General features: G+C 55.9%; 1 protein-coding gene across 4 annotated transcripts in view; it reads right to left on the bottom strand.

Annotated features, from left to right (window-relative positions):
- Nucleotides 1–832: 832 nt before the first annotated feature.
- The window catches only part of ASIC1 (acid sensing ion channel subunit 1), a 45515-nt gene continuing 35617 nt past the window's right edge, over nt 833–10730 (bottom strand). For 3 of the 4 annotated variants that reach the window (XM_044227879.1, XM_044227880.1, XM_044227881.1), the window contains exons 4-12: nt 6634–6784; nt 5879–6006; nt 5446–5596; nt 4999–5055; nt 4396–4549; nt 3890–3981; nt 3292–3371; nt 3100–3204; nt 833–2942 (exon numbers count right to left, since the gene is read on the bottom strand). In XM_044227879.1, the coding sequence (XP_044083814.1) occupies nt 2838–2942; nt 3100–3204; nt 3292–3371; nt 3890–3981; nt 4396–4549; nt 4999–5055; nt 5446–5596; nt 5879–6006; nt 6634–6784 (1023 nt within the window). In that variant the 3' untranslated portion in view covers nt 833–2837. Of the gene's footprint in view, nt 2943–3099; nt 3205–3291; nt 3372–3889; nt 3982–4395; nt 4550–4998; nt 5056–5445; nt 5597–5878; nt 6007–6633; nt 6785–9436; nt 10091–10730 lie in introns of those variants that run through there. The other variant, XM_044227878.1, reaches the window with a different exon arrangement.

Genomic DNA, 10730 nt, shown 5'->3' with positions numbered 1-10730 from the left:
CAGGGCAGCGAGACTGTGGGCTAGAGGGGTGGGGGAGACTAGCGGAAAAGGCGTGCTGACCACTCCCTCCCGTATTCGCGGTCCGGGAGGGAAGACCATAGAGAAGAACTCTGGGATAGAGAGGCTCTGTGAGCGGGCGCCCCCAGGCCGACAGGAGGAAGACAAGGCCCTGGAAAGGGGGACCACACCTCAGCCTCAGCGCTCTGATGACGGAGGTGATGGAATAACTGCTTCATGCAGGCACGGGAGATTTAACTTTCCAAAGTACTTTGTTTTTCGTTTCCTTCTCTTACTGCTGTAAGCCTGTGGGGCTGAAGAGGAGAATGCACTGTTTATTCCATTTTACAAACCGGAAAGCTGATCTTAGTGAATGATTTGGCAAAGATCAACCGCAAGTTAGCAGTAGAGTCAAAGCCCAGAATCCAGATCTTCAAGCTCAGAGCCCAGGGCTCATTCCACAGATGCAGTGCCTCAATAACTACGCCAAACCAGAATTTGAACCCAACTTTGTCTCTGACCTCTAAAACCTAACCTGCTTCCAGATTTTATTTTGGATTTTGACCCCGTCCCCTCTCCAAAGAATCCTTTGTACTAGGACTTCTCTTTGGGACTTCTCTTGCTTTTGACCTCTCCCTCTTTCCCCGCCCATTGGTTGAAACCATTCCTGGTGCCGTGGCCAGTCCGCCCCACCCTAGGAGGACCAGAGTCTCCATGCTTAAGCCTCCTCACTTCTCCCTGTTTGGCTCCAAGCTCAGCTCAACTCTAGGTACTTCGTGGAAAGGCCTAAACACTATTAAGCTCTATTCAAATAAGAGAAAAACGACACTGAAGAGATGGTTGAAACCCAGTTTATTAGACCAGAGGCATGCGTCACCCATCGCCCTGCCTGCTGTTCCCCATCTGGTGCACATCCATTGGCCTGCTCCTGCTTCCCTCTGGAGAGGTCTGATCTCCAAGAAACTTCTAGGAACCAAGAGTTCCCGGAAATCCCATAGTCTCACTCTCCAGCTCCAGGCCAATGCACAGTTGACCTGCGGAAGTCCTGTTCTGGGGCTGGAGACCAAGAGACATTTGGGCAGAGAAGGCCTGGGAAGGGGTAGGGCTCTGGCCTAGGAGGAGTGCCTGGGTGAGGGGGCATGGCAGGCCCTCTACCTCATTCATTTCTCATTAAGATAGGAAGAGAGGGACAGAACAGCAAAGCTTTCAACTACCCTTCTAGGCCTTTACCATTACCAAACTGTACCTCACCAGAAAATATAAGTGGTGGTCTTGGGTATCAGTGGAGGAAAGGAGGCTTGGCACCCATTAGAAAGGAAAGGTCAGTGACTGAGGACCTCAACTTCTGCTTGTCAGCACCCCACTGTTCCAGCTACAAGAGTCACCAATCCACCACTCCCCTGTCTCTGATACCCTTGTTTTAGTGTGTAGAGCAGATTTCCATTCCCTGGTTGGGGGCTCTGTCTGTAGCTACCCCTTCCCTGGGGAGGCCATAGTCAGCCAGGCAAAGGGCACTGGGATGGTTGAATGGAGAGGGAATGTTAAGGCTACAGGGATAGCATAGGGGTCCCGGGGTTGGCGGGAGACGGTGAGGCCAGAAAGAGGCAGAGCTTGTGATTCACAGCTTCCTTTATGTCGCCACCGAGACAGTGCGAAGGTTACAATGCGCGTGTCGTCTCCTTGTGCTTCTCAGAGGGATGTGTGTACACAGTACAGACACCAGGGGAGAAAGTCCAACTCTTTATACAGGCGAAGGCATTCAGAGACCAGGGAGGGAGTAGAAACACAGAAAGGGGAACTTTGGGTGGGAGGATGGTTCTTGGAGACAAGAGGGGATGGGGTAGAGACAGACAGAGTTAGGGGAAAGTATATACAGAGATATAGCAATATAGAGTCTGTATCATATAGAAATAGAAAATGCAGATGAGGTTGTTGAGAGAAGCAAATGAAGTTGGGGAAGAGGACTTGGGAGAGTTCCATAAGAAAATTTATGGATGTGGCCCTCTGCAGGGGCCCCTGGGAGAGGGACCAGTGAGGTTAGGCACCAGTGCCCCTCTCCCTGAGCTGGAAGCCAACCAGCTAGATCTTTCATGGGATGGTAGAGGAGTGCTACCTCTTAGGATTTCTTTCCAGCAGTTCAGGGTTGGGAGTGAACTTAAAGGTATCAGGATGCGGCCTACAGCACCAGGGCCACATCTTCTCCCCATCATCCACTACTTCAGGGGATCCCCCACCCTCAACTCCCCAGAGACTTCACATGTAAGGGGGGGGATGGAGCTTAGGGTCTTAGTTCCCTCCTGGAGACTTGGGGTTGGGGGGGGTCACTGGGCTGAGAGGGTCTCTTAAGGCTGGGGAAGCCCCCCCCACTAGCCCTCCCCTTCAAGGTACATTCTCTGGTTTGGGGCCAAATTTCAGACCCCAAGGATCTCCTCCACCCCCCACTGGGAGGGGCTTTGGTGACTGGTGGCAGCAGAATGTAGGTGGACACTCAGATGACAGATAGCCAGACAGACAGAATTTAGGCTGGGAGCTGGGGGAGGCAGCATGGAGCAGAGAGGGGCAGCCTGAGGTCACCTGCCCCATTCTCTCTTTTTAGTTTAGTTTAGTTTTTTAGATTAGTTTCAGTAAAAATAAAAAGAATGGGATAGAGGCAGGGAGAGGACTCTATGGTCAAGATTCCTTCCTCACCACAGACAAGAGGAAAGGACTGCCCAGGAGTAGGGTTCTACCTTGGGAGGGGGAGTGAGTCCCCAGGGCAGATTTTGGAGGGGCGTGGCCCAGGGCCCCCTTATTGTCCTAGCCCTCCCCACCTAGGCCTTTGGTACGGTGGCCTGCGGGGCTCAGCAGGTAAAGTCCTCAAAAGTGCCTCGGGCCGGATGGTGAGGTAGGATGTTGGCAGCGTAGGTCATCCCAGCGGGGTGGCCCCGGAGGCTCTCACACGGGTTCTAGGGGACAGGCACAGGACAGGGACTGATTATCAGAAAAGCCACAGGTGGTCCTGGGGCGTGGGGGAGGCAGAGGAGAAAAGGTGGCAAGGGTGGGGGGGACCTGGGGTGGGGGGGAAGGGCGGGGCTGGAGGGCACCTCTGACTCGCTCCCTCACATGTCTTTTGACGTCATCCAGGCTAAGGGCCACGCCCTTGTCGGCGCTGCTCCTTTTGGCCTCCTTCTGGCACTTTCCTCTTCTGCACAGCTTGTGCTTAATGACCTGGGACGGAGGCGGGGCGGTGAGTGGTGGGACTGGCTGGAACCCCGCCCCTACTGTGACCCCACGCAATGCCCCGCCCCTGCTTACCTCATAGGCGTAGTCAAAGAGCTCCAGTACCGTGAGGATGCTGGCCCCAATGAACAGCCCCATCTGGCCCCCGATGTCACCTGTGGGGGTGGGGAGGCGGAGGGCGGAGGATCATGGGAAGGTCAGTGGTGTGAGGATACCACGGAGCAGCAGAGCTCTCTGGGACAGGGGCAGGCAAGTGGTATTTGCAGAAAGATCTACAGCCTTTGTACAGAAGGAGCACAAAGCAATTCTGGTGGGGGTTCTTTTTTTTTTTTCTCTATGTTTGTCTGCATTTTCCTACTTTTCTAAAGCGGACAGGTATTATTCAGAAAATAGAAAATACCCCAACATTCATTCTCTGGGTAAATTTTCAAAGGCTTATGAAATAGTTCCCCATTCATGCCCACAGGACTATCTCTTCCACTTTGCCCTAAGAGAAGGTTCAGCCCCATATTCCCACTACATACCAAGACAATAGAGTTTGGGGGGAGGCCGTAAGTGGGGGGGGCCAGGGGAAGAAGGAACTTGTGGGACAGAGATGGGCAGCCTCTTTGGGCGGTAGGGTGTCGCACCATGCCTGTGACATGGGAAGGGGACAGTGCCATAAGCAGCTCACCCAGGAGCCCTGCAATTTCATAGGCCTTCTTCTGCTCAATAGTCTCATAGTTGAGGACTTCAAAGAAAATGTCCAGCACCAGGATGTTCTCCCTGCAAAGGGGTTGGGGGAGGAGACCTAGGTTCAAGTCACATCTCTGTCCCTCACTGACTAGGTGACCTTAGCAAGTCACCCTCTGTCTCCGCATCCATAAAGTGAGATGTTGATGGGGGTACCTGCCTTGTAGAATTGTGAGGATCAAATGTGATGACAAAAACAAAAAGACGCCCTGCGCACTGGCAAGCAGTTAGAGCAGTAAGGATGAAGATACCGAATGAAGCAAGGAGGAAAGAGAGGTGCTTCCTTTGCTTGTTCCAGCTTGATCTGCACTCCATACCCATCCCAGACTCTTGGTTGCCTTCCTCTTGTCATCTGCACCTCCTCCTGTCTACTGGCCCCCCAAAGCCCACTCAGACCCTTTACAGTCCCAGCCCAAGGGCCCTGCCCTGCACAGTCAGAGCCCTTACCCTATGTACTGCTCAGACTTGTTGAACTTCTTGGCCAGGTACTTGGCTGATGCTTTGCTGGGGATCTTGACCATGGACAGCTCCTTGCCATAGCGGGTTAGGTTGCAGGGCATTTCACACACACAGTACTCCTGGTCCTTCTCCACCAGGAAGTCTGTGCCCAATGGGGCAAAAGACACCAGATGAGTGGTGCCTTTCGGCCAGTACCTTCCCAACATGAACATCCTGGCCCTGTCCAAAGGAAACCTGGGCCCTTTCTCTTTTCTTGTCCTGTTCTTCGCCTCAGCCCTTTGCCTGCCCCTATGCCCACCCTGGGCTGATCCTCCTCCAGACTTCCCATGGGTATTTCTCAATACTTTTATCTCATTGCCTCAGGGCCCTTGAGGGTCAAGCAGCTGAGATGCTGCTAAGAGAGGGGTACTCCTGCCCATTTTTCAGAGGGACTTTTAGGGATGCTGTTCCCAGCCTTGCTAAAGTCAGACACGAGAGGGTTCAAATGAAGCCTGATCCAGGAGTTATTGAAGCTTCTGGGGACTTGGTGTGAAATCCCTATGCACGTGGCTCCTACCTTCCCCCAGGCTGCCCTGAGACAGGGGTGCTCACCCAGAGCAGGATCCGCGCACTCCTTGTATTGTTCTGGGGTGCAGTATGGGGCATCCCCTAACAGAGGAGGAAAGACAATGGTGCAGAAGGGACATTAAAGGGTTTTGTGATGATGGTGGGACCAAGAGGCTAGATTCTAGAAGACTCGAGTGGGCGGGAGGGCAGAACTAGTCAGGCCCCAGTGTGTCCCAAAGGTGAACACCACCAGCCCCCGCCACAGGTCATCCCTCCTAGACCCCTTCCTGCCCATTTCTGTGGGTATAGGAGGAATTGAGGCAAGAGGGACAAGAGCCATAGGAGTCTGGAACAGGGCTAGAACTGGGGTGGGGAGAAGCCATTTAATCTTGCTTCCATGTTGGCAGGAGGTTGATATGCGTGGGGGAGCTAGTGAGGGGCCTTGAAGGCTTGAGGGGCCCCCAAATCACGTTTGGAGCTTTGGGGCCTGACCTGGCATGTGCACCATACGACAGTTACAGTTCTCCACCAGGTAGCGTGTCTCACAGTCGATGCGGCAGGCAGTAATGCTGTAGGAGTCGAAGAAATCCGAGTCCATGGTGACAGCTTTGCAGGTGCCCCAGGGCGGGGGCAGGTAGATGAGCTGCTGGGAGAGCCGGGGAGCTGGGGGGTGTGGGGACTTCTCCCCTAGTCACCTTGATGGACTTCTCTGACAAGACGCAGAACTTGGGAGTCCTGCTCCCTGTCCCTCCGCAGACTCTGAGGGTCTCAGAGTTTCCAGAGCATTCCTGTCCATTCATGCGGCTCACTCGTCAGATCGGCACGCAGGCCCCAGCTCACCCATCCCTCCTGTATTGATTACCCACCACTCCATCTCGACCCCTCAACACCCCACCCCAGGACCAGCCTCCTGTGGCCCTCTCACCCGCTGCTCCTGGCAGGACACAAAGGTCTGGAACCCTGGGGCCACACCAAAGCCCAGCTGGTCGATGAAGGGAGGTTCATCCTGACTGTGGATCTGCACTTTGATGCCTGCTTCGAAGGACGTCTCATCTATGGGAATGAGGGGCATGGGGTGTATTGCGAGGGCCTCTGACTCCCTGACCTCCTTCAGAGCTGGGGCCATGCCACCTCTCCTAGGGATAAGCACAGTGCACACTGGGACCCTGGGGGAGGAGTTAGTCTATGGGGGCCCTTGCGCATCCCCAGCCTTCTTTTGGGTTCGATGGCTCCATGCTGCCCCAATGAACCTTGCATCCTACATACTTTTCTTACCTAGCTTCGGCTATGCATCTTGGTGTTTCGAATTCTTTCCCAGACACTCTCTATTTCTCCCCCTCCTTGTCTCCCTTCTCTCTAGCTCTCTCAACCCCAAGGTCCCCGGAGACCAGACTGACAGCAGGCAGCCCAAGTAGAGAGGGAGTTATTTATAGAGCGAGTGGCAGCCACTGATGGATAGGAATGGCTGGTTACCTTGGAGAGTAACTGAGCCAAGAAGGGGGAGCCAGAGAACTGTGAGGGTGGCAGTCAGGTAGAGGCAGAGTTGGAGATGGCAAGATGCTGGGAGGAAGGGAGGAGAGCCCAAGTCCTGCCTCAGGTGCCACAGTGGATCTCAGGAGTCCCCTGGTGGAGGCCAATAGCTAGGGCCATGGGAAGGGGCCCCCAAGAGAAACGACATACCAGTCTCTCCCCATACAGGCAGGTACTCATCCTGCTGGATGTCCAGCATGATCTCCAGCCCATTGCCAGTCCCACCCTTCATGGTCTTCAGCCGCGGACGCCCGTCTCGGCCCGAGTTGAACGTGTAGCACTTGCCATACCTCGTGAAGACCTGGCAAGGGCAGAGTGGAAAGCCTGAGAGTCCCACCAGCACCGTCCTACCTACCAAGCCTTGTCCCCAGATCCCTCCACTGCTGGAAACTCAACACACTTCAGGAACCATCTCTTCTGTGCACCCCATTCTCCATGTGTCCTCCTTCCCACTCATTCTCTGCCCTTCTTTGCCCAGGACAGCCAATCCCTGGGGGCTGCACTGCCCATGCTCCTCTGCCACTTGGACAGGCTTCAAGTTGGGTTTGACCAGGGGGAGCTCTCAGTGGGGGAGCAGAGGGCAGAAGGAGGGAGAGCTCATTGTATTCATCCTTCCCCACCCTTCACCCCTCTGAGAATGCTGTGGCAGTTGTTTTGAGCCTCTGAGGCTGTAGATCCTGCCAGAAAGCCTCCCTACAAAGCATTGCTGCTTCTCTGTGCCCCTTGAGCCTGTTGGTGACAATGCCCCACTATCACTAGCTGCCTCAGGCCCCAATAGGCAGATTTTCCTTCCCTCTGCCCACAGCTCTATAAACGGTCCTTTTGTTCTTCTCAGTTAAACTGTCTGAGTGGCAGTCTTCTTCCTGCTGGGACCCTGAGACCTATGCTGGGACCTCCATCACCAGGATCCCGTCACTGCCATACTCCCAGTCCCTCCTGGGGACCTTCTCTTCAGGCCCAAACTCCCAGAGCCTTCTGAGATAGATCTTTTCTCCTGGATTTTGCCTCAGGCATCTGAAATTCTGCTCTCCCCAAAGTCCTTCCCCCCAAACCAAGCTAAAGCTATTTCGTTTTCTCCAGCCATTAGTCCTGTGTCCGTCATTGCCCCCTCATCACCAGAACCTGAAAGCAGACCCAGTTGCCATGGCAAGGACCATGTTCACCCAAGCCCCAGACCTTCCCCTCCCAGGATTTGGTACTGAGCATCCAGATACATGGCATGTTGGGCAGTGTTTGTGCAGAAGTAATAGGGCCTCAGAGGCACTCCCAGCCCTGGGGGCAGTCTTCCCACTCCATGCCTCAGAGCAGCTCTGATCACAGCTCTGAGTACACGGTCACACAGAGAAAAGTGACCCAATTCTTTACGGCCCTCTCCCCACAGTTTTTCTGAGTGTTTTCAGGTTCCCATAAATGGGGCAAGGGTGATTTCCCTCCTGCCTGATGGTGACCGAGTCCACGAAGTGGGTCAGAAGGTAAATACAGACATAGCCCAGAGAAAAAGAGAGACAGCGTCAGGCCAGACCAGAGCATGGAGGGGATGGTTTACTAGTCCCCTTCCCCCTTCCTAGAACAGCCTCCTCCCCCATCCAGAAAAGAAACAGCAAAGTCCACAGATGAAGCAGAGAGGGAAGTCCAAGGACTCCTAATCCCCCAGCCCGATACGAGGTTTTGTGGCATTCGGTCACACGCTCCAGGCAAGTGACTCTCGCCTACCCTCTATCTGGGAATGTGAGGGACCCCAGGTGGCTGAGAAAGCAGCCCTCACTCTGGCTGAGCTCTGCGCTGGGAACTCGTGGACTGCTGCTGCCACCTGGTGGTTCTATGTGAGAAGTGTCTGCTCACCCTCTGTTCTAGAGAAAGCCTGGTTGACTCCTTCGTTATCCCATGTTCTGTATTTCCTGGCCTGCCTGAGGCCCAGTGGCCAAAACCTCCAGATCCCTGCCTGCAGCTGGTCCATGATGCACTTATATGATGACACCCATCTGGTCCTGTGCCAGGGAGGAGGTGGGGGGCTGAGGGAAGGGGGTGTGGGAAGGGGAGGCGGGGCATCTGGTCCCTGGAGGGGGCAGAAGAGTCATCAGGCCAGATGGAACTGGAAGCTGAACTGGGGAGGGGGTGGGGTGCCACTTGGTCTCTCAGCAAGGAAAGCCCTAGACTCCAGAATGGGAGGGCAAGCAGGAGGCCGACTCTATCTAGGGCTTCCCCAGGGAAGACGGTCCCTGATCACTTAGAGCCCTGGGGCGGGGTGGGGGCGGGGGGAGAAGACTGAGAGGAGGACTATTATTCTCCCTCAGATAGACAGACAGACAGACACACACAAACACACACTGTAGGAGGAAAGACCAAGCAAGGCTGCACTGAAGTCCCCGCTACAGTCACTACTGAGAAGGGGCGTGGTGGGGTGGAGTCGGTGACTATCCTTACCCCTCCACCTCCTTTCCACAGCCTTCTCCCGCACCTCCAGAGACCAGGAGACACCTGCCCCTGCTCCAGTCCAGGGGTACTAGTCAAAACTGTTAGGGCCAAGTATAGGTACCAACCATGAGAACAAAGGTTGACCTCAAAAACCAAGTAAGGTCCCAGATCATGCTGGCTCACAGGGAGGTCTGGGGCAGGGCCAGAGATGCGGGAGAATATTGGGGGGGGGGCACACCAGTGGCCTTGAGGCAGCCACTAATTACCAACCAGCACAGATAGATTTCCAGATTCTAGCTGGAAGAGCAGCACTGGTACAGATCTGAAAATAGTAGCCCAGGCCCAGACCCTAGGGCTCCCAGGGCCAGCTCTCTGGCCAGGCCCTGAGGCCTGTCAGAATCGGGTAGGGAGGGGGTATCCCCGGGGGAGGCAGGGGAGGGGCAGGAGGGCCACAAGCCCCAGCCCTGGGAGGTGATGTTCAGGGTGAGCCGTGTCAGGCACCCTTGGGGGCCTGTGCCAGGTGTGGGCCCCCACTCACCACTGAGAAGTTGTGAGGGCCACAGGGCCCCCCGCAGTAGGAGCAATACAGCAGCATGTCCTCCAGCCGGTGGCAGGAGCGATTATAGAAGCGGTACAGGTTGAAGGGCTCCCCGGAGAAGGCCTCGGGCCCCGGTGGGGCAAGGGGCACCCCAGGGTCATCACTTTCATCCAGCCCCAGCATGGGGGCCAGGTAGAGCAAGTCAGGGTAGCTGAGCTGGGACAGGCGCACGGCATTAGTGTTGCAGAGGGTGACGGCCGGGAAGGCCAGCTCCGTGGTGGCCACCTCGTCTAGCAGAGTCACGTGCGGGTAGCTGAGGTAATAGGCGACGCGGTCCCCCACCTGGCACAAGAAGGCACCCAGAGCGAGGACAAAGGCCACTGCCCACAGGGCCTGCCTCAGCCCCGGTCCCCCTTCCACGAAGATATGGCTGGCGCCGTGCAGGGTACAGCTGTTGGCAAAGGCCACCAAATCCACGGGCGAATCCCCCTCTCGGGCCTCCTTTGTCACTGCCTCCATTTCTTTCTCGTCTTCCTCCTCTTCTGATTCTGAGTTGTGCCGCCGCTGCCAGTGGGGACCCCAAACATCTCCCAAGGGCCCTGGGGCCTCCTCTCCAGAGGAGAAGGACACAGAGCAGAAGATCTGGATGGGCATCTTCTCCGGGGGCTTCCTGGCCCCGGGTGGGTGGGTAGGCAGGAGAAGGGAGAAGCAGATGTGGTCTTGGGCAGGATCTGGCAGGGTCAGCCACCCAGCCCGGTCTGCCAGGTCTCTGCAGCCCGCCAGCCAGCCTGCTGTCTTTCCTCGCTGGGGCCTCCGCTGGCTGGCGGTGTGGCTGAGATGGGGCGGGGCGTGGAGAGGAGGACCTGTGTGCCCTGCTGGGGAGGGCCAGTGGCGTCTGGGCTGATGAATAATGGATGGCAGTGGGAAAGGGAGGCTGATGGAGAGGAGGGGGCCAGAGCCCCTTTCCGGTCACCAGCTCCAGGAGGACAGAGGGTAGAAGACAGTGGAAACCCTGGAAAAGCCTCAGGGCTCCAGGTGAGATGGGACCTAGCAGATTCCTCCACTCCCACAGCCCACAGCAAAAGTCCGTGCCCCTTCCCATGACATTTAAGCTCCCTGTCACCCTTGCATCTGTTCCTCAGCAACTCCCTTGGTCTTCCTTCCTCAGTGCTGGGTCCTCGCCCCCATTCACCCCCATTCTCACCTGATGCAGCCATTCTCCTGAGACACTGGGGCTTCCCGCACTCTCTCAGACCTCTAATTCCTTCTTGACTCACGCTGACTCATGACCAAC

Source organism: Neovison vison, chromosome 12, assembly GCF_020171115.1.
Source record: "Neovison vison isolate M4711 chromosome 12, ASM_NN_V1, whole genome shotgun sequence".
In the NCBI taxonomy this organism is placed as follows: domain Eukaryota; kingdom Metazoa; phylum Chordata; class Mammalia; order Carnivora; family Mustelidae; genus Neogale; species Neogale vison.
Note: the sequence above shows the minus strand (reverse complement) of the source record. Positions and strands in the feature narration are given on the sequence as shown.